The following is a 23,409-nucleotide window of genomic DNA, read 5'->3' as shown; positions in this document are numbered from 1 at the left end:
TGGAAAACATGCAAAATAGTTTTCTTTTTCTCTTTTTCCCCCATCCCTCCTTGTTGTAAGGAAAGTTGCCTGCTGTCTGGCCTCCCTTTTTCTTTCATCACTTTGGCAGGGCGTCATCTCCACTGCCTGCAGATGTCTAGATGGCCCAAGCTGGCTGCTCACAGCTGAGCTAGTCCTGCACAGCCTTGCTGCGCCCAGTGGAGAGCCCCAGCAAGCCCCTCACTGCCACCTTGAGTGGGAGCCAGAGGGAGATGTGTCACCTTCCACCAGTCCCCCATGTCCATTGGCCATGGAGGACCCTTAAGGGCCAGTTTAGTCCCAAACCAGAGAGTATTTGATATCTCAAACCCAAGGAGCTGAAGCTTCCCCTGCAGTCTCTCTGTACCCCACCCAACACCTTGCTGACTCTGGAGATGGTGCAAACCCTCCCCTCTCTGAGTCAAGGGGACACCCCACGCAAGAAAAGATCAGGCGCCTTTCGGGTTTTTTTTCCAGAGATCTTTTTTATCTTTTTAATTTCATCTTGGTACGCGATTTCTGACAGTGTGTCAGCATCTCCTGCCGGGTCAGCCATCTCCGGACCCCGCTACATTCAGTGTCAGATCATACGGTGGCAATGAGCCAGTGTTTTGAGCCTCACAGTCACTTGCATGTCTTTACGGGTTGTTGCTTACATCATTTGTGAACAGCAGCACAAAAGGACACAACGCATGAAAACGAGAGTGGGGATGAGGTGAGGGTCAGCTGAAGGCTCGACCCTAAGGAGAACTTTCCCCAGGTTCCCACGGCTCTGGCAGGGATGAACCCGAGCATGGGGTGGGAAATGCAGGGCTGTCCCTCCTTTCTCCTTCTCCCGAGGGGTGGCAATACGAGCTGCGGTGTTTTCCAGAGCCAGGACAGCAGTTCCCACTCACCTAGCCCCCATGTTTGAGGGTACGGGATGGGGTCGCTGGTGGAGGCAAGCTGGGTCCTGCTGTGGGAAGGAGAGAGGTGATGCAGAGAAACATGGCTGAGCCCCAGTGGGCCAGGATGTCCACCAGCTCCAGCAGCGTTGTCCACCCCACACCGACCTCCTGGACACGTCCAGCAGTGGGGACAGGATCTGGCCACCATGCTGTCCCCATCGATACGCCAGCAGAAGAGCAGGTCCCTGGAGCCAGCCCTGCTTTGTGTTTCAACTGCACCTCAAAACCAGTGGGGCAACCTGAGAGCACCAAAAATAACCAACCCCAAAACCCAAACCTATCGCCTGAAATGAACTGATTTTCCTTCCCTGCCACTGGGCTTTTGCAACCTAAACATAATGTTTATAAAAAGTAAATTATTTCATCTTATAACTTAAGTGCATTGAGTATTTCCTTAAATATGGTTCACGTTGAAAATAAAGTTACTTTTGCTGTACAGTAAATTTCTGATAGACTTAGAAATAAACTTTGTTGATACAATCTGGCAGGTGCAGCTGTGTAGTGCATCACCCACAGCCACACGGCTCTGCACACACACACACGTGCGTGCCCACACACACACACACATACACGCACACACCCCCATCCTCGGGGACGGGGGCAATGTTAGGGGTTTCTAGCTTTCTATATTCTCATGGGAACATCTATCTTAAAAGTCACTGTGTTTTAACAGCGAGCACTCAAGCTGGTCGAGGCAACAGAGGGAAAACCCTGCAGTGACATTTTCCCCGTGTTTCCCCAAAGTGTCGTCAGCTTTTCAAATTTCAAAGCCCTGCTGATGCCTTAGGCTCTCCCCATGAAGATCAGCAGTTTGCTCTTTCCACTCCTCGGACCGAAGGTGGTGCGGAGTGGGTACAGCACCGGGATGATCCTATAGGGGCATCCATCCCCCTTCCCCTGCCTTTTCCCCTGCTGAAACGAGAAATTTGGTTCCCCGTTTGAAATTTGAAAATCCACCAGCCAGCTGTAAAAACCACTCCTGTCCCTAATCCTAGGCTCCTAAAAGAAACATGAAACTATGTAACCCATAACTTAACTCGCTCCTTGGAAATCCCAAGCTACAACATATTGTTTGACAGCATCCCAGCAGTGTCGCTTCCCCCTCCCTCCCAACCCCGGGGGCTCTGCAGCCCCTCCTGGGGCAGCGCGGCAGCGGTGGCTGCCCCGTGCCGGGGACCATGCCACGCTCAGGAGGTGAAGTAGGAGTTCTGCATGGAGTAGAGGTGATCGATGGGGTTCCCCACTCGCGCCTGGAGTGGCCCCGCGTCCGCCGTGGCGAGGAAGCAGTCACCCAGGTTGCTCAGTGAGGTATCATCGCTATCCAAGTCGTGGAAGAGGGGCTCAGCACCTTGGGAGGCAGGGAAGGAGCAGAAGGGCTTCAGAGCCTGCTTTCTCCTCCGGCACCATGGCAGTGCCCGGTACCCCTCAGCTTTTGCAGAGTATTTAGAGGTGAGGGGATTGCCATCTTCCCAGAAATTGCTGCATCCCCCACACAAGCCCCCACCACACAGCCCCCCACCCCAGCTCAGCATCTCTTTGAAGGAGAGGAGGCAAGGGGCAAGCCCTGGAGCCTTACCGTAGGGGTGCATGTGGTCTCCGGGCATCTGCGGTGGGGTGAGCCCTTGCCGGAAAGGGTCGGAGCCGTAGACACTTTGCTCCATGCCCAGCAGCTGCTGGGGTGGGGGCAGAGTGGTGTAGGGATTCAGCATCCCCTCCAGCCCCGCGCTGCCACTGCCGTTTGTCTGGGCTGGAAGAGAAGAGCAAGTTGTCGGTGCAATCAGGCTGCTGCTTTTTGGGGGACCCAGACCCCTTGGGAAGCCTGGAGAGGGCTGGGAAACAGGGTACTCCAAGCGTGGGGAGAGCTGGGTGTGACGGGGGTACCTGAGCTCAGGCGCTGTGTGTTTTGCTGATCCTGCTGCTGCTGCTGCTGTCTCCTGGCGAGCTTCTTCATCTGGGTGGGAAGGGAGGAAAAAAGGAGTGAAATCATCCCTTGGTCAAAGCAAGGGGAGGGAGGGGAGCCCCAGCACTGGCTGCTGGCAGAGGGCCACCCCTCATGCCCACCTTTGCTCGCTGGTTCTGGAACCAGACCTGCACCACACGGACGCTCAGCCCCGTCTCGGCCGCCAGTGTCTCCCGCACCTTGGAGAGAGGAATGACAGCAGCATCTCAGCCCACTCAGCTTTTCAGGGGGACTTTAGGAGGGGATAGAGCAGCTGGAGCAACTCCTTGCCCAGCATCCAGGACATCCCCGGGACTGGAGGCAGCTGAGCATGGGCCTTTCTCCCCATACCTTCCTGCAGGGCTTGGAGGAGACCTCAAACGATGCCTTGAACGCCCTCCGCTGCTGCGTGGTCAGGATCGTGCGGGGCCGCTTGGGCCGCTTGTGATCTTTCCCATCCTCAGCACCCTTCCCTGAGGCTTGGCCCAGTTTGCAAATGCTGTCCTCATCGTCGCTCTTGCCTACGGGGGGGGAAAAAACAAAGAGGTCCTTTACAGACAATGGGCCATGCACACCATTTTCCAGCATGTCCCGAATAATCTGGGGGATTTAAAAGAAACTGTTTGTGGTGGGGATCTTCTTGTGAATGCGTGTGAGAAGCTGAGGTCTGGGGCTGGCTGCCCCATGGTAGCTCAGAGACAGGGAGAGCTGCTGTGACTCGCAGTTTGGGTTTTTTGTTTTGGACATTTGCTCAAGCCAGCAGATGTGCTTTTGGGTTCTTCTTTTCCCCAACTGCCTGAGCAGCTGCAGTGTGAAACCCTGGGATGCCTGATTTCTCTCCATCAGACCCAAATCCCTGCCTGCCCCACAGGGATTTTCTGCCAGGCCACAGCTGGGGACACATCTGGACAGAGGCAGGCCACGTTCACTCAAGAGGACAGCAGACATGGAGGACCACTGTGCCCCTGGGGGTGTCCCCCAGCCTAGCTGGTGACCAGGCATCTGGTCCCCCTGCCTGGACAGCTCAGGCTAGGGGAGGTCAGGGTGTGGGGTGAGCAGAGACGCTCAGAGAGGGCAACACGTTAGCCACAACCTCACAAACTCCTCCTGACTTGCCCTACCATGGATGTCAACTGCATTTAGAGCCCAGGCTTTTGACCACAAATACAAGGGGCACCTTTTCGCCTGTGTTTCCTCCCTTGCATGGAATTTTAAATCTCCCTGGACAGAAGTGCAGGCTGCTTCAAGCTTCACCCCTTGGGTACTTGCTGCAACGTGCTGCTCCATTGTGTTCCCAGGCACTGGTGTGTCTCTCCCTGCTGCTCTTCGCCGCTCAGGGCCACGGGGCTTTCGGGCAGGAGCTGCTCCGGGAAAGCAGGCAGTGCTGCCTTGCCTCGCCTCTTACCAGCCCTCCTCACTTACTGCATCACCACCGTGTCGATGGTCTCGCCTGCTCAGTCGGTGTTGGAGGGCTGTACTGCAGGTTTGACAGCACAGGTCCTTCCCTTTTACAAGCCTTTTCCAGAAAGCTCCTCCACCCTCTGACTGGGAATCGATAATGGAGCTGAGGTGCTGGTCTGATGCAGTTGCAAGGCTGTACTTGGCCCAAGACCCGTCCCAGGGCTGCTGTGTCTCTGGGAGATGGGGATGCAGCAGGGGTGTGTAAGCCTGGCTCAGATTCACAGCGAAAGCAGGTCAGGTTGAAGCCCACAGCAAGAGCTGATCATGGATCACACACATCAGAAAAGCATAAACCCAAGAGAAGCCCAGCTGGGAATGGGGAGAGGAGCAGATCTCCAGGGCGAGGGGAGGCAGTGATCACAGTGGAGGAGCAAGGATGCTCTCAGGTACCAGTTACCTCTTCCCTTCACACTGCTGGTCTCTTTCGTGGGCTCACCAGCTGGTATGGAGGCCTTCCCTGTGGGGAGGGCTGGGATGGGGATGGATCTTCACACTGGTGGTACCCAAACAGCCTGGACCTGGATGCTGGCCCCCAAGAGCCACCACCTTGCTGCTGCTGCAAGCTCCCCACTCGCTCACAGCACATCCACAGCATACCCACAGCAGCAGCGGCACAGGGAAAGACAAACTTCTCTCTTCATGTCCCAGCGTGAGGGATATAGTAATGAGGTAGGTCTGAGAGCCCCAGTGCTGGGGACCCCCAGGGTGTGGAGTCTGTGATGGTTAATGGGGCTGAGCAGCAGCCACTGCTGCCTCCTTCTCATCACCAGCACAAGCAGGGTCTCTGCTCCGCCAAGTTGCCAGCTTTCCTGAAACCTGAAGGATTTTAATTTTGATGGAAGGGTAGAGATTTTTAAAAATATCAGGAGAAGGAATGTCAACCAGTGGAGACATGTCAGTGCCTGAACACCTTTGCATCCCTAAAATGAGGTGAACACTCCAGTCCCCTCCAGTCCAGGAGAGGGAGAGCCCAGCAGCGGGGAACCAGAGGCTCATGGACTCCATCAGGCAAATGATGCTCAAAACCCATGCCAAGGGGGAAAACCGATGTGGAGCAGCTCCCACCCCCCCACCCCCCCCCTTCAAGCCCTCCCCCCCAACACCTGCTCCCCAAATCCCTCCCAGTGTCAAAGGGAAAGAAGGAAAAGCGAAGCCGGATTTGGCGGGGTATTATTTTTAATTAACTCTCCCTTTCAAGCCTTTCCCCACCGAGGAGGGGGAGAAATTAATGAGTGTCTGGGGCTGCCCCTGACGTCACCTGGGAAGGGGCCTGGGCGATGGATATTGTGCGGCGTGCCCTTGGTCCGACCCGCCGAGCCCGCATCCCGCCGCCGGGGCCAGGACATTCCTCGCTTGGGAGGATTTAGGGAGAGGAGAAACGTTAGGACACTTTTAATTGGAAAGCGGGGTCCTCTTTCAGAGGGGCTTGTTTACTTAGGCTGGGCAGCGGAGGCTCGGGGGAGGCAGTAATTGAAGCGAGGGTTTGGGAGATTACAGACAACATATGGCTTGCTTTTTATCTGTGCTTTCTCATAAAGTGGCCTTTGGTGCGCGGCAGCCGGGGGGAGGGAGGGGGGGGGGGGCTTCAAAGCAGCGAGGATGGGGACAGGGAAAGGCTGGACAAGTACATGGCATGCTGTTGGTGAAGGGCATCCAGGACCAGTGCCTGAGCAGGGACACCCTCTGCATCCCCCAGTGTGGTCCCCAGGGGAATGCAGCAGGAGAAGGCAATGCCGTGCCACGCCGAGCACCCACATGGCACATGCACCTGGGCTGGTCCCCACCATGCCACCATCCCAAGAGCCACAAGACATCCCTAGGAACTGTTGGTGGCAACCAAAACCAGGCACAGACGGTGGTGGGGCTAAGCTATGGGGTCTGCAGGGAAATGAGAAGGGCTGGGACCCCTGAGCCAGGGGCTGCCAGGGGATGCCAGGGGCTTCGCCTGGGTTTCCAACCAGCCAGGGGGTTGCCGTTTCCTTTTGACTCCCACACCAGCCTTTTGCATCCCCTGAGTCTCAGCTGGAGTTTCCACCAAACTAAGTACCTCCCCTGGAGGTTTTTGCTAGTTGAAGCTCTTGGTTTGGCCAGAGGCCCTGGCAGTGGGGCTGGACCACAGGCGGATGAGTCGCTGGGGAGAAAAAGCTCCCCCACCTTTCCCAAACTGCCCTTTCCCCCCACTAGGAATAAACCCAAACCGTGGTGTCCAGTTCACTTCTTTTCTTGCATGACGTCTCCTCACTGGTTCCTATTTTAACTGAAAGAGTTTGCTCATCCCAGAAGGAAAAAATAATAATTCTTCAATCAATTAAGGATTTTCCCAGGGCTAAGGCAAGAGCCAGCGCCAGCATGCTGGATCTTGCTGCTTTCCTGCCCCTCCAGCTCCTCCAGCGTTGGACCATCACTCACCAGCTTCTTTCAGCCACCTCCTCCCATGGCCTCACTCTATTTTTTAAATATCATCACCGTTATTTGGGGGGAGGATTTTTTCTGTACAGCAAGCGGGGTTGCAGAGCTCGAACAGAGCCAGCTGCAGACAGTGCTGCAAAGCAGCCAGGCTCTCGCTGCAGAGGAGCACGATATTAAAGAGAAACATGGGGTTTGGGTAATTTTTGCTCCATCCCCACCAAAGCCATCCCTTTCCCCCCCGACACCTTCCCCCAGCCACAGCATTGCCTGCGCCTGGCCATGAGCTCCAGGCTTTGCCATGTCCATGACCTGCCCCACATCGCACCTGAACTCCCTCCTAAATGGGCTTGTAACAATGATTTTTTTATTATTTTTTTTTATCCAGTGCTTCGCTCTAGCAGGGAAAAGACAGGCTCCCTGCCAGTTTGCCGTCAGCCCTTTCCAGAGCATGGCATTTAGCAGGGAAATCCTTCCCTGAGCAAAGCAGATTTTCCCCCAGTGACGGTTTTTAAGAGGAGCCAAGTGACCCAGGCACACGGCATGGGGCTGCCCAACCTCAAGAGGAGCAGGGCTCTGCGGGGATGGCATCAACATGAGGATTTCTGCTAGCAGGTCATTTCCATCCCCCCGGCCCCTGTTGCTGGGCTTTCTTACTAAATTTATCTTCCTGGGAAACATTCAGATTTGATTTGCATTGACTGTAAATACATATTTTAATGATGATCTGATGCTCTGGGCAGCCCAGTCTGGCAGTGACACCCTGGCTGGAGCAGAATGCCAGCCCCCTGCCCACCTCCAGCCACGTGCCACCCCTCCTGCAGCCCCCCTGGGCTCTGCAGTGTCCCCACAGTGCCACCACACCAGGTCTGCAGTCTGGCTCCGGTCATCGACTGGCTGGGAAGCCACTGGGGACACAAGATTTGCAGGTTCCCTGTTGCCAGTTCAAGTTTTAGCTCTGTGCCTCAGTTTCCCCTTAGTATTAAAAAGGGTGGCTGCAGCAGAAGCAGCTCAATTCTTGCACTCAGCCTTTCCAGAGTCCCAGGTGGGGACAGCGAGGCACAAGGGAGGGACACAGAAGGTTTAGCCCAAGGTAGTCAGTGGGATGCTTGGGACCATGATTTTGTTTTCAAGAAGACTCTCATTTACGGTGTATTTATACCAGGGGCAGCTCCTCCATTTCCTCAGGTGAGGAGGTGGGAGATGTCACCTTCAGCCAGCACGACCCTCCCTCCCATGCCCAGGGAGGCTGTGTACCCTTTGGGATGGGGTGCTGGTGCCCTGCACAGGCCAGGAGCAAAAACCCTTCTAGAAATGAGCCTAATGAGATGGAATGGTTCCCAGAGCATCCTCCAGCCCTGCAGCCCCTCTGCTGCCGAGGTCCCCACTCCTGCCTTTGCCAGTGAGGTGGGAGAAACTCTGGCTGGAGGATGCAATGGTGCTTACAGAGCTTTTCCCTTCAGACCCTGGCAGAGGTTCAGGGCAGTGACCCCAAACCTCACCTCCAGACCCCACCGCGCTCACCGGGGCCTCAGAGCGGGACCAGCCAGGGAGACGCTGGGCGCGGGCGGCCCCTTACCAGAATCTGACAGAGCCGGGCTCACCAAGCTCAGCAGCTCCCGCTCCTTCTCGTAGTCGCCCTTACAGAGGAGCTGCCCCTCCTTCAGCACAAACTCGTCGCCCTTCTGCAGGCGCCGCTCACAGACGCAGCAGCAGAAGCAGCGCAGGTGGTAGACGCTCTTCTGGGCGCGCATCACCAGCTCACTGGGCGCAATGGCCTCCAGGCACCCAGCACACTTCACCGCAAAGAGCCTGCAAGAGCAAGAGGAGATCCTGCTGGGACACGCGGCAGCACCACAGCTGCACCCAGCGGGTGGCATGGCACTGGGGACAACGGATGGGGCACCCATGGTGGATGGTGGGGAGATGAGCATTGGCACAGGATCACTGGGTCACCCCATTGGTGCTTTGATTGTGTTGGGGGACTAGGCACAATGGTGCTGGCACCCTGCCGTATAAGGCACATGCTGCAAGCTTGCCCTGTGCCAATGGGGGATGCTGCTTTTGGGTCAACTTTAGCCTTTCTGGTTGATCTGTTAGCAGGTGCTTACCATGGATACTGTTGAAGGACAAAGACCTCAACATCCAGATACTCCAGGCGAAAAGCAAACAGGCGGCAAACCCAGTGGTCCAGCTCCCACCACCACAAGATGTGGATACGACACATCTACATGAGTTTTATCAGGCCAACTCTATGTGTCAACCTGCCTCCAGCTGACGCCTAGACATAAGGAGATGCTGGAGATGGCAATGGGGCCAGCAAGCTCATCTGTGCCTCTCAACAAGCACCTGCAGAAAGGACCCGTGCTGTTGGTCACCCACAAACCACCCTGTTCCTCTAGCCTGGGTCACTGGAACAGCCCCCTTCCTGCTTGCAAGCACATCAGGAATGTCTAATATATCATAAAGACCTCCATGGCAGCAGTTTTGGGGTTAAGGCTGGTGACAGACTGAAGACTTGATGTGTCAAAAGGAAAACAAAAAGCTCAGCTCGTTCCTTGACATTGATGTGACAGTGTTTGAGGCATCCCTAATTGTACAGTTTCCAGGTTTCAACACACTGGCTTTATACTTCAAAGCCAACAATAGTAACGACAGCAATAGCACTTCAGGTTAAAACAAAGCTTTTCTTTTTCTGACTTAAAAAACCCAACAACCACAGCTCAGTAGCATGATTGATGATTTACAGCTGGGGAAACTGAGGCGAGCAGAGCAGAGGTGACAAGCATCAGTGTTTTCCTGAGAGGACTCGGAGGCACCTGGAGCTAAACCCTGGGCTGGATGTTTTAAGTGAATGGGATGTTTCCCCCAGTAGAGATGTTTGAAGGTACCAATGCTGAATCTCTTCATCACCCCCAGATATCTATGTTTTTGGCTCGGGCTCCATAATTCAAAAATCACCTTTTACCCAGCCTTGCCCTAAATATCTGTGGGAACTGGACATTATTATTCCCCTGTTTTGATGACTTTGGCCCAGAAAGAGAAGTCAGAAGTCAGCGCACATCCTGAAGAGGTTATCTCCGAGCATCGCCCCTGTCCCAGCCCAGAGATGCCCTAGGGACCTGTGCAGGGAGCGCTGCATCCAGCCTTCCAACGGCCCCGATAGCTCCCACTGCCATGGTCCCCATCCCATGTGTCATCCCGGGGAGAGACCTGCGGGGCTGGGGCTGGCTGGCTGGGGAGGGGGAGAGAAACCCTGCAGCCACCAGCAGGCTTTCGATCCTTTCTCTTTTTTTGGCTGTTACAACAAACCACATAGGAAATGAAAAGTGCTGAGTCAGCCCCGTTCCAAGGAGGAGAGGACCAGATGTATGCGAAACCCCCGCAGCGAAACCATCAGAAAATGGGGACAATGTCAAAAAGTTTTTGTGATGAGCTCAGTAGCCCATAAAACCAGGAGACGGGGGGCAATAGCAAGGCAGGTGCGTGTCTTCATGCCCTAGAGGTAGCTCCCAAGTCGAAGGCACCCCTACCTCCAGCGGCACTGCTGAACAAAAGCTCCCCAGCAGCTAAGGGGAGTGCGTCCTGCTGCAGCCCACGTGCTGCCCCTGCTCCCCTGAAATCCCAGCCAGGCTTCATTTCGCTTTTCCAATTCACCGCTTTAGCTGCCCAATAGATGACAAACAAGACGGTCAGCTGTGCAAACCGCCGGAGGGGGACAGGCAGGCTCTGCTGTGCAGGCAGTGAGCCCAGGAGATTTGGTGGCAGCAGCTGGGCACATCTGTGCCCGTCTCGTCAGAGAGCAGCGCTTGCCTGTGTGGAGCCAGCGAGCCCGGGCAAGGCGGCACGTCCCACCAGCATGAGAAGGGCAGACATGTGCAGGAGCAGAGGATAACGCCTGCCTCCCCACGCCGATGGGCAAGGTCAGCCACGGAGCATCACCTCCCAGTGCCCCATGCTGCAGCTGGTGACCAAGCTCTGGAGGCAAACAGCTGCCTGCCAGATGTGCACACAGCTGGCACTGCACACTGCTGCCCGTCAGCGGTGTCCACCAGCCTTGAGGGCTGGGTGGCAAGGGCTTGAAGGGTCAGGAATGGGGCCCCCAAATGCACCCCACTTTATTGGCATTGGCATTTATTGGCAACCCTCCCATCTTGGGGTCCTCTCACGGACGCGGCGCACCAGCACGTGGGCAGTGCTTGCTCCCTCCCAGGTTTTCCCAAACTGGTGGTGGCGAGCATGGGGATGGGGTACATCACTCTCCCTGTGCCAGCCAAATCCTGGGCACACTCAGCAAATTGTAGCATCCCCCAAGAAGTAGGAAAGGGGTGTTATAAAGCTTTTATAAAACACCACTGTCACTACAGAAAGCAGAAAATCATCAAATAAAAGGTGGGGGAGTTGGTAATTCCAGATAATGCCATTAGTAGCTTTTTTGTACATTAAACTACGATTTCCCAGGTTTACATACAACTGTCTGTCTCTAAGATGTATGTATTTCCAACATCCCTGTGACTGCCCTGGGAGAAGAGGGATGTATATTCCCTTGAAAGCATCCCTTCTGAAGGGTCATTTTTATTCTTGCCCCAGATCTGAGCAGCGCAGGCTTGTGTTAATATTTCTGTAGTCATTTTGCCTTTAATTATGTCTCTTTTATGTCAAAGTGGAGGTGATTTGTATTCATCTGGTAACACATTCTCATCTTGTTTAAATGAAGTTTAAGCCCTACCTGTTGGGATTACTAACTGCTCTACGTAATAAAATATTGATAAGTTATTACCTTACTGCTATCTAATCTTCACGAATGAATGTGTCCAAAATCTCTATTTCCAGGGTACTGATTAGAGTGCCATAAACCTTTGCCAATTATGCACAGCAGCACCAGCAGAGCAATGGATGTTTCTAAGCCCAAAGCGTGTTGCAAAACACAAAGGTGTGAGATTTAGGTAAATGGCTGCCTAATATTAGACACTTAAAGCCGTACTTAAGTCGCTGAATAAATGACTTCATTTCCAAACTGCTGAGTCCCCAACAGCTCCTGCTGAGGGATGCCAGACGGACCAGGCAGCTTTTGCTGCCCAGTGCAGGACTCCCCCATCCCTGAGCAACGTGAGATGCAGAGAAATCCCCATAAAACCTCTTCCACAGTACAAAACCATAAAGAGCTCCCTATAAACCCACAATAAACCGAGATCTTAGGCGCTAAAAGGTCACGAGCATAAAACCTGCAGCCTACCGCAGGTAGTAATGGAGAGAGAGTACAGGGCATTGCTGGTGTCCCAGATCCCTACAGCCCTGGACCAGCCCTGGACGGTACCAGCTCCTCTGCAGGGACCAGGGAGGAAGAGCATGCACGGATAACCCCCCGCACAGATAACCTCCCGCATGGATAACCCCACACATGGATAATCCCACTCTGGAATATAGGGTTAGCTCCACATAGGATAACTCCTGCATAGACAACCCCTGCATAAATAAGCCAACTGAAACACCCCTGGTCAGCCTGGGACAGGGCTGAAGGAAAATTTTCTTCCAGCACTGGATCTAGCAATTAATTTAACATTTTTGCCTCAGCAGTCCACACCAGCCTGGATCCAGAGATGTTTTCCTCCACCTCTGGGATCTCCAGCTCTGTGCCCAGCCCCCTCCTGCTGCAAGCAGCAGGCTGCAGAGCATATGCCATCTTTTCTCCCCTCTCTACCTCTTTGTGTCTCCCTGAAACTGCAAAGGGGACTTTGAGATTACATTTCTCTACAGGAGGCTCCACAGAAGAGAAGGACAGGCTCTGACCAAGGACTTCAACAGGTTTTAAACCAAGAACAAATTACCAACCCCCAAACTGCAATGGGAGCGCCTTCATTTCTGCCATTCTAGGGATGCTGTGGGCTTTAGTTCTTGGTAGATTTATTTTTTTTCCCTCCATAGCCTAGGGTTCAAAAGCTAACCCCTGGCTGGCAGCCTTTGGCTTTGTTTAATCATGTTCAGAGCTGGCAGGCACAGGGCAGGGCACCAGACGGGGTGACCTGCTCAGCTCTGTGATGCTCGCTGGAAACCCAGCCTGCCACGAGTGACTCGGTAAAAGCCTCATTGAAGCGCTGACGGTGAATATTTGTAGGCGAAAACAAACCCACTCAACTTAAGAAGAACTGGAATGAAAATATAGTGATGCAAGCAATTTTTATCACAACACACAACCTTTTGTTTCTGATCTTAAAAATGTTCCTGTTCCTCTATTGATTCATCCACACCAAGTTTGTGGGTTTTTTTAAAATTTAGGTCCCTTTTGAAATGAAATCTGTAGTTTTGAAACAAAGGTGGTGGTGGTGGGTTTCAAGAAAATCTTGAAACAAAGTATTTTGCCATTTCCAAAAGTCTAACATTCCTGCTGAAACCCCCCCAAGCAAGCTAGCTGATGCTACAGACACCACCACCCCGCTTCCCCTGGGACACAGTCACACCTCTCTGTGCAGTTCCTCTTCCTCAAGAAATCCATCCCAGACCTCTGCTCTGGGGTTTCCCATCCACGCATCATCACTGAAACCTAGAAATTTCAACACGTGGCCAAAGCCACCTCTGGGGAGGCGCATCCCGTGTCCCTTCCCGCACTGATGGAGGGGGAGCGGCGTGGGCAGCCCCCGGTTCCCATCGGAGCCACCACCCCCTCTTTCTCCCTTTATTTTGAGGTGACAGGCTGAAAGGGGCCATGATTGACGGGCGCTTCCCGGCTGCTGTCTGTCTGCGTGCGCCGCATACAAACACAGCCCTTCGAAGCCTCCCCGGGGAGGGGGTGGCGGGTCAGGGACGCCGATATTAAATACTGATGGACAAATCTCAAACGCCGTGCAGAGGCTTGGTTCAGGCAGTGGGTAAGGCAAGGCAGCTCTGCTGGGCAGAGGGATGCTTGCCAACCTGGCCCTGGGATGTGGTGAGAGGGGCAGGAGCAACCCCCAATGACCCTGATGGCACCAGTCCCCACAAAGCAGCTGCCCCGCTCGCCTCCCTGCCAGGGCTGCCACAGCAGGTGCATCCGCAGAGGTGCTGTGTTTTCCAGCACCTTGGTGCAGAGATCTGACCAACTCATCACCTGCTCTCACCATGACCCCGGAGGAGCCTGAGCAGACCCCGACCAACCCGTCAGAAGTGCTGGAGTTCCAGCCTGCTCGTGCTCACAGCCATCCCCAACTGATGGCTCACTGGAAAGCAAAGCCACGACCCCTGCCAGAGACGTGACCTTGGCATGGGGACAAGCTGACGGCCACACACAGTGCGAGAGGCGCGGGAGGAGGCTGGCGGCGGGTGCCAGCGGTGAGCCACAGGGCTCCATGGGGAGCAAGGATGCTGGATTGAGTTGTCTTGGCACTGGGTCATCTTCTCACTCACTGTCACTTGTCGGAAGGGGGGAAGGCAGCACCAGGTCCTCGATGGGCTGGCAGTGGAAAAGTGCCAGTGGCTGTCAACCCTCCACCCATGGCTTGGGAACGAGTCACTCTCTTGCTGCTGCTGGACTCAGGTCACCCTGTCCCCCACTCTGGCCCTCCTGGGGATAAAGGATGAGGCCGAGGGCATGGACCACAACCCAGAAGGAAGCAGGATGGATGCACCCACCATGCGTGGTGCCTGCGAGGGCATCTCTTGGCATCCTCGTGAGGGGACCATGTGGACCCTCAGCCATTGTGGGAGGGTGCCAAGGCTGTGGGAGAAAGTAGGAAAGGGCTGAGTGCACCCCAGCACTGCAGAGAGCAGGCTGGCATGTCCTGGGGACGGGGAGAGTGATTCAGAGGGCAACACAGCACCAGCTATCCCAGGCACCTCCAAACCCACCCGGGGTCTCCGGGTTCCCAGGCTGACAGAGCAGAGCACCCGCAGCCACCCTTGCCTTCCCTCCCCACACACCCCAAGCCCTGGGAGAGCTCTGGGTGGGATGAAGGAGGGATGTTTTCCCTGGGGCTGTTCTCCTGACCCTTCCCTGTCTCCCAGCTCCCTCCCCCCGAGGCGGGCAAGTGTTCGCTTTACTGCCTGGCAACGGGGCCGGGGCTAAGCTTGCTAAAATATGAGTGTTTTTTGGCTGGAGTACCAGAAGGCTGCAGTCCTACAGAGAGAAAAAAATTGAGCACTCCATGCCATGGCTCCAGAAAGGGGGAGAATTAGGTTTCACACCGAGCAGGCTGGACCATGGCATTCTTTAGTTAATGCTTAACAAACGCCCAAACAAAAGCGGCCAACTTCGCTGCATGTTTGTAAAATGTATTCTCAGCAGATTCAGGTTTATTGGAGAATTCGCTTGCTTTGCAGCAAGTGGCGTTTTCCTTTTTTTTTTTTTTTTTTTTTTTAATTTCCCTTCTCCTCCCCCCCCACCCCCCCACCCCCTCCCGGCTCAAGCCCTTCTCATCATTTCTGCTGCTTGAATGCGTCTTCCGATGCTTCGAGGGGACATAGCAACCGGGCTGAACCGGACTTGTTTCATCCCAGGGGCTGATGCAAACTCCACAGCCCCGGGGGGCAAGCTCTCCCCAGGGCCCGGCCAAGACCCTGCTGGCAACTGGGGATGGAGCGTCTGAAAAGTCAGTCCTTGGCCTCTGGAAAATCCAGACCTGAGCTGGTGGCTGTGTTCTCCGAGAGGCTGGGGAAAGTGAGGAGAGGAGGTGAAGCTGGAGAGCCCTGCTTTTCACCTTTCTCCACCTAACCCAGCTTTCCCAGGGTCCAAACCACTGGGTTCGGTCCTACCCCATCCAGCATCCCGCTCTGCCGTGCATCCCAGCCTCAGAGAGCTCGCCACAGCGGTGGATGCCAACAAGCACAGCTCGCTTTCCAAGGCAGAGCTGCTGTTGGGCATTGCTGGGACACAGAGAAGGGGGACGGCCCCATCCAGGGACCCCAGAGGTTTTGGAGGGTTTAAACTAGGGGGGTCCACACATGGGTGTCCTGCAGGAGCATCCCTTAACAAGCTCCTGCCCTGATGAGAACACCTAAGCAGGTCCCATGTCCCCTTGTGAAGCCTGGTGCTGTGGCAGAGGACACCAGTGATGAGGGACATCCTGGGGAGGTGGTGGCAGAGAGGAGAGGAGGGCAGAGGAGGAGAGGGGGTTGGCACTGGGCTGTTTTACCCTACTGCTACACATGAACAACCTGAGCCTTCCCAGAAAAGGGCACCTTCGTCCCTGCCTCCTGGCTGAGGTCCAAAAGTGGTCACTTAACACCCCCCCCCGACCCTCCAGAGACCACACCATGACAAGCAGGGGCACTGTTAGAATGATAGGGTTAAATAAACAGACAAACGAAGCCTTCCCAGCAAACAGCCGCTGCCAAAATACACTAGCAACCCTCGAGCCTTTTCTACACAAAAATAAAAGGTCAAGCAAGTGCATGGCTTCTAAAGCTGTTTTAACTTGCTCCATTCCTGATCAAGGACATGCTACCAAGACTTTTACCAATAAGGTCCTGTAGGAGCTGATGGCTCTGGGTCCCCTCCAGGCCCTCGAAGAGTCTGATAAAAATCCTCTACTGACTTCAGGAGCAGCCAGAAAGCAACCTCCTGGGCAAGGCCAGAAGAACAAGACCAAAATGCTGATTTTCCTCCCCATTTCCCTAAAGGCTGTTTCTGTACCTGCCCCCCATCTCCACGACCCCAACAGTATGTAGCACCAGGCAGGGAGCTGGCCCCATCCCGGCACCAGACAAGTATCTCATTTTGGAAGCAGGATGGACACAGGTAGGAGGGGGAGAAGCACACACAACACTGTGTCCAAGCCCAAATGCCATCCCAATAGAGATGACCCAAGGATTGATCCCATCCAGCCCATGGCATGCGAGTTCCACATCCCAGCCAATGCATCTCCCACCAAGTTGAATTTTGAACGGCGACCCCCTCCCCTCCCTGTGCCCCCTGGAAAACAAGGATAATTGAAAAACCACAATATCACTAGTCAAATTTAATATTGAAAGTGAGTGAGCGGGAGCCAGAGGTCAGAATTAATTACACCCCACCATATTTCAGCACGCTGCTGCGGCTCCGTGTCCTTTCCTTGGGGAGCAGTGCTTCCACAGAGAGGTCGACAGACATTATTAGAAAGGACTGATTTAAACGTACCCCCAGGAGCTTTTCAGCTTGTCTCTTCAGAGCCTTTGTTTGTACTGAGATTAATGGAGAGGCAAATGATGGAAAAGCAAAGTCACCAGGAGTAAGAGGATGTGCCATCGCTGCCACCACCCCAATTTGGCCAGCTTTGTAAGCGGGGCAGGAATAACTAGGAGAGAAGGAAATGCTGCTCGTGTCATTCATTTTGCAGATAAAACAGTGATGATCTTGAAACTTTTTTTTTTTCTTCTTTCCAAGAAACAGATATCCTGGCTAAAAAATCCTGCAGGCTGGTTTTCCTACCCCTTTGGGGATTTTACACACCCACTGGTTTTTCAACGTGCTGTACCACCGTGGGGGAAGGAGCTATTTTCATTCCCTTCCAGCTTAAGATATCCCTTCTTGCAAGATATTACATTTGCCTCTGATTTTTTTGTAAAGCTCTTGAGATGGAAAATGAATATAGAAACAAAAGAAAAAATTAAAACCTTTCTATTTTCCACTCAGAATTTCAAAAGGAAGGTTATAAAAACAAAAGAAAGGAAAAGAAAGAGCATTCAGGTCAAGAGAAGAAATCTCCTTCCTTGGGGACAGCCAGCACTCGACTGGTCCTAGCCCTGAGCAACCTGACCCAGCATCCAAGCCAGCCCTGCTCCAAGTAAAGGAAGGGCTGGGCAGCTCCAGTCACTTCCAGCCCCGACCCCACCATGATGCCATAAATTCACCTCCACCTTATACCAACAGGTTCAACAAGGGATCAGACAATCCCAGGGGCTCAAGTTCACCCCCAGCCTGGTTCCACGGGTCCAACCTCATGCTTGGGACCACCCAACTCCCTGACTGCCCAGGGCAGGACAGGCTCCCCTGGCTTTTGGGGGGCTTTCCCAGAGCATCACCATCGAGGGACGTGCAGGTGGATGTGCCTTGGGCCCAGCTGTGCCACAGCACTGGGGATCCCGGCTGCTCTCGAGTCTCCTAGGCTACAATCAAGGCTCGAGTTTTCCTTTATTAAACAGAAAACCCATGTTCCCCCCAACGGCTCCCGGAGCATCCAGGGACGGGGCCACGGGAGCCGCTGTTTCCCAGACATTTAAAATTCACAGGGCGTTTGTGCCGACATGCCAACGTGGCAAACCCTCATTAGGAGGCGGCCAATATCCTGTCGAGCTTCCTAGTGCTCCGGTGGCTATAAAAATCGCTCGGCTGTATAAAAGCTAAACAGAGTAAACTAAGTCGGACATAGAGACCAGCTGCTTCGGACTGGCTCGGCAAACAGAGATCCGCGGGAGCACACCGGGTGCTGCCGGCAGGGAGATATCAGTCTCCTGGCTAGGTTATTTCTTGCCTTATCTTTTATGTCCCTGTGCCCCAGCTCACCCTCATGTGGGGTTTCGCATAAATATCATCTGCATGTGTTGTCAGGTTGTTGGGATGGGTGTTTTGTTTTTTTTCCAACAGCATTTCCACAATGGGAAGCAGCTGTTGCGGTTAACAGGCTGCTCCAGAGTAAAAGCTGCGCTGCACATCAAAATATCTCAAAAGAGGCATCCTTCATTCATAGCTCCGTGCACTAGAGAGCACTATAACATGTGTTTCGATGAAGTTTGTTAACTACTCGGCTAAACAAGCATGCTGGAAATGCCAGAGGAATATGCTCTGGAATGAATGGAAATATTCATCTAAAAAGACATTAAATTTAAGCCATCTTTCCCCCCCCCCCTCCTCCGCTGAGCTCATGTTGCAGCTCTTTTCTAGCATGTGCTCTCAGGCTGGAGTTTTGGAAGAAACGAATGCTCAGGGCACGTTTTGCAACCTCAGCGGCACCCGAGAGAGGGCTGCGATAACAGATGACGGCGCACAGGGGGGTTTCTCATGCCATCGACGGGTCGGGGATGCGTCGGCAGAGACAGCCCAGCAGCGGGCAGCTCAGCAACCATGATCTCGGCAAGCAACCTGCTCCCAAATGACCCCTTGCGCGTGGAGAAGCAGAGCTGCTCTGCCTTTTGTGGGTCCAAGCATCATTTCCCCAGACGTATTGAGCATCCTAGAGGAGCTCAGTCTCATAGTAAACAGGGATAAAACCTCGAGAAAATTTGATTATCGAGTGTTTAAAATTCACTTGCTTCCCTAGAGCTTTTTCCTCTTCAGTCCAGGGAAGTTTGCGAGGGGAGTCTACATTTTTAGCCAATGCTCTCTTGAAAATTCAGTATTATGCCAATGCAAATCCAAACCTCTTTTTGATTTCTGTGTAGCGACAGCATTTCAAGGTAGCATCGGTAGCCACCAATGCCCCTAAAAAAGGCTCTAATTGATGCCAGTAAAGGAGAAACAGGCTCAGATCCTGACCTCAATTAGAGGCGTCAGTATCTGTCATGGGGGGAAGATGCTCGGAAGCCTCCAAACTGGCTTAAAGGTGCTCAGTGCCAGAGCTGTTTGGAAGTTTTCCCGAAAAATCATCTCCCTTCCTTCTGCTTGCTTTATTTCATATATATATGTACACACACACGTACACACACATATGTACAGAGATCGTATTTTTTTTCTGAAAAGTCTGTGTTTTCCACAGAGGTTTTTCAGTTCAGACATGAGCCCAAGGGGATCTCTCTTCAAATTACTAAGGATGCTGAGCAACCTGGGAAAGAGGGACCCTGGCAGTCCGCTCCCGCTTGGCAAAAGCCCTGGCTGGATCCCACCTCACCACTCCCTACCCAAAACATTTTTCTGGAGCTTTTTGATCTGAAAAACTCTCTTTTTTTACTTCCTCTTAAACATTTTGATTTTCACGCCAAGGTGTGCTGAGGCCGAGTGCTGATGTGCTGGAATTTCCTTACAGACACGAATTATTGATGCTCTACCCCACACACCCCTTACACCCTACAGCACCCACAGCCCTCCCCGGTGTGCTCCATCACCCAGAAATCAGAGGAGGCTGAGTGAGGATGTGGGAGCAAAACCTCTGCAAGAGGGAACAAGGGTGCAGGGACAGCCGCAGGCCACCACCAGGCTCACACCGTGGTTGCAGGGATGCCGGGCTGGCGCCCAGCTTGCTGGGCTACCTGAGACAGGTTCCAGCACTGCCGAGGCATGAGGATGAGCTTGACAGATTAGACGGTAAAAGCAAACACGCTTTCTCTAGGAAACGGGTTCCTGCCGCTCATCTGCTCGGGGTTATCGCAGCATCGGGGGCAGCAGCCCTTCCCAGCAGCCTCTGACGGCTGTGGAGGCAGGATATTACTTTGTTGCTTATTCATTTTATTGCTTCTCCTTTCTAAATATTTGCTTGGCAGGGAAAGGATTCCCTTTACACAGTATCTGTTTTTACAGGTCAATTGAATTTCTGGCACTCTCAATCCCTCTTTCCCTCCAATTGCATTTGCAAAACAAATATTGATTGTACCAATTAGCTGCGAACCCCTCATGGAAGATAGCTCAACGCCTTCAGCCAGGAGAAGGCTCTCCTGGCCCCAAAACACGTGCTAGTAGTCAGAGCCGGTGAGATGGGGGCCCCCAGAGTGGCAATGTCAGGGCAGGGCTCCATAAACCCCAGCAGGACCCTCTGGAAGACAACAGCAAAAATTATGGCTAATCCTGCCGGCTAAAAGGCAACATCTCTGAAAGGTATTAAATTAAAGCTGGCATGTCCCCTCCCACCTGAGACAAGTTTAAACTACCCTGTGGCTGTTGTTCACTCTGGAACCTAATGATTGCAACCAAAGGGGCCACAAATGCCACCAACAACAATAACAAATGCATCCGGGTAGTAGGTTAAAGCCATTAACCGAGGCACCCATCCCCAGCAGAAGTCTCATTTCTTTCACTGAAACATTAAATGCAGTGTTTAGTTGGGGTGGGGGTGGGGTAAGAACGACCCACCGCCCATTCCACTACTTAGGCATTGGGGAGTCCCTTTTAGCTCTACTCTTTTGCCTGGTGTGTGATAAGCAAGCGGCTCTGGGCAGCAGTGCGGCTGCGCTTCTCCTGCCTGCCCCAGCGACGTTTGCTCTCCAGGAAAGCTGGCAGCTGCCTTTTTTTAAGGTATGGACCAGACTCTGATGATACAAAGAGTACACAGTGGGGTGCTTGGTCACAGAGCAAAGGACCACAACGACATCTTTTTGCAAAATCACACCCTTTCGATTAAAAAAAGAAACAAAAGGTAAGTTTTTTCCCCAAAAATGTCTTTAGGGTTTGTCTGGGCAGCACTGGGCTTTTCTGAGCTGCCTCACCAAAACCAACGGGCACGTCCAACCCAAGCACCACATCACACTTTTTCACACTGATTTCATTGCTCTGGGTTTTATTTGTGGTTTCCTTGGGAGGTTTTGTCAAAATCCTCACTGCCACAAGGAGAAAGAAAAGACGTCTCGATGGAAAAATCAGTCAGTGTTAAAAACTTGTTATGTTTTGCCCTGACGCAGTCTAAATAACTTTTAAAAGCAAAAAAAATGAGATCACTGAATCACACAGCAGTGCGAGTCACAGTGGGAATCCTTCAACCTGCACACGGAAAGCCATGCCAGCCTTTGGTGGCTTTTATCTGCCCCCAGCTGCCGCTGGGATGAGGGTCCCCAGCACCGTCTGGGATGGCGATGCCAGCTCCGGTGTCACTCCGGCAGGAGCTGTGACACAGCCCTGCTGCTCACAACGCACCCGATCACCACTGGTGAAGCATTCAGAGCACACTGTTAAATGTGTCCTGCCCGTGTCAAAAGTCACAGCCCATGGCAAAAGCACAGGGGGGGTGGCGAGGTGGGGGGGCTACTGGATTAGCCACCACGGCAGGAGTCCCCATCCACAGCCTGCCAGGGCCAGGACACTGACTGCCCTGCTGCCATAGTGCAGGAGAGATGCGGCTAGCTGCCAGTCTGTCCCAGGGAGGGCTCCCAGACTGGAAGAAGCCTCTCTTTCCACCTCTCAACCTCAAACCGATGCTGCAAATCCCAGAAAGCAGAGACAGCCCGCAGCCCCCTCGGTATTGCCTATCTAGGCCAGACTAGGGAAGGCGGATTGCCCAGCCCAGCCTGGGAGTGCAGGATTGGCCCAGCATCAAGGAAAAATGATTTTTCCCCAAAAATGTGGGATTTTCCCCCCCACCCCACATTTCTCTGAATCACAGCCAGGGGCAGACAGGTTCCCCCTGCAGCACTGGGGTAAAACGAGACAAGAAAACAGAGGAGTCACCCTCCCGCAGCCAGATCCAGGGCACAGGGTCTGGTACCCACGGGGGTGTCAGGTCCCCCCCGCAAACTGAGCTACAGCCAGGACAGAGATGTTGATATATAAGATGCTGACATACAAGATGTCAACATATAAGCCGGTCCCATCTGATGACAGCATGCACACATCCAGCGTCCCAGGGCGGAGGGTGGGAAGCAGATGCCTGGTTAGAGAAAGGAGGAACCAGCCACGAACGGCTCACGCTCCTCTGCAGCTTGGACAAGTACAAGGCTGTTTGGCTCCATGTTTTGGGCTCAGGCCCATCTCTCTGGTTTAAAGCAGTTGAACTGAGCCCAAAGGCTCATTAAGTCGGTCTGCCTGGAGCTGGTTCCGCCGCCAGGACATTTCATCCCAACGTGAAGCCGATGTTCCTCTTTGTGGCTACAAGGGATTTGGGGTGAGTGAGAGGAGGCAGCCCCCGTGGCCAGGGCAGGGCTGCCAGCTCCCGGTGTTTCACCTGAAATGGGTGACAGCGGGTGCTGGAGGCCCCGTGCCCACAGCCTCGGTATCCTATCTTTTCACCGTTTCCCTATTACTTCCTCCCATTTTAAACTGGATCTCCCTGGAACTGAATCTGCCTCAGGAACAGGAGTTCTCAGGCTGGGCAAGTCCCACAAGCTCAGAAATGAGCAGGCAAAGGCAAAGAGCCCAGTATTTATCCTCAGTTCATGTCAAATGACATGACAGGAAAACCAAGGTCAGGAGCATTAATTTATTTTGCCAGCCTGTCTCCTGGACGTGCAGGGCAGAGGCAGCCTGAGTCCCCCTCCCCTGCGGCAAGCAACACATGCAGCCATTCCCTCTCAGTGACATCCCTACGAAGACGTCACCATGCCACCTCCCAGCCTTGCTGAACCCTCTAAAGGTCAGCACCGAAGGCATGTCCACCACATATGGTTATTAGTTCTCTGTGGGTCCGTCCATCCCTCCACTACAGCTGGGTGAACAATTCACAGCGCATAAATTTATCTAGCAGATCTCAGCCCACGTGCTGTTTGCTAACAGTCTGTAGAGAGGCTATATTTTATCCCTTTGGGTTTCTTGGCCAGCGTTCAAGCTCCTGACCCTGATTTATTTGCAATCGGTCAAGAGCCACATTTCATCTCCATAGGCCATGTCTGCACAAAGCTATTCGAAGCACGTGGCTCGATGTCCCGCAGCAGCGCCGGGGCACCTTTGCCATAAGCCGGCCCCGGTTCTTTGCAGCACCTCCAAGAGGTAACCTGGGGTGGGTGTGTGTGTGTTTGTGTGTGTGTGTGTTCAAAAATAGGCTCTGCGGGGGCAAACTTTGCCTGACGAGAGCAATGTGGCCAGAACAAACCGCACCTCTTCTGCACACGAAGGTG

General features: G+C 53.6%; 1 protein-coding gene across 3 annotated transcripts in view; it reads right to left on the bottom strand.

The window, feature by feature from the left end:
* Positions 1–485: 485 nt before the first annotated feature.
* LMX1A (LIM homeobox transcription factor 1 alpha) overlaps positions 486–23,409 on the bottom strand; it is a 46,108-nt gene continuing 23,184 nt past the window's right edge. Inside the window, exons 4-10 of one of the 3 annotated variants that reach the window (XR_008824755.1) lie at positions 8,351–8,583; positions 3,256–3,425; positions 3,027–3,104; positions 2,847–2,916; positions 2,542–2,712; positions 1,071–2,313; positions 486–973 (exon numbers count right to left, since the gene is read on the bottom strand). Coding sequence is in view for 1 of the 3 variants with exons in the window: in XM_056356670.1 (XP_056212645.1) it covers positions 2,153–2,313; positions 2,542–2,712; positions 2,847–2,916; positions 3,027–3,104; positions 3,256–3,425; positions 8,351–8,583 (883 nt within the window). In the remaining 2 variants the exon portion in view is untranslated. Of the gene's footprint in view, positions 2,314–2,541; positions 2,713–2,846; positions 2,917–3,026; positions 3,105–3,255; positions 3,426–8,350; positions 8,584–23,409 lie in introns of all 3 variants that reach the window. The other 2 variants (XR_008824756.1, XM_056356670.1) reach the window with 2 other exon arrangements.

The sequence above is a fragment of the Falco biarmicus genome, chromosome 11, assembly GCF_023638135.1.
Source record: "Falco biarmicus isolate bFalBia1 chromosome 11, bFalBia1.pri, whole genome shotgun sequence".
Taxonomy (NCBI): domain Eukaryota; kingdom Metazoa; phylum Chordata; class Aves; order Falconiformes; family Falconidae; genus Falco; species Falco biarmicus.
This window is presented reverse-complemented; position numbering and strand designations above follow the sequence as displayed.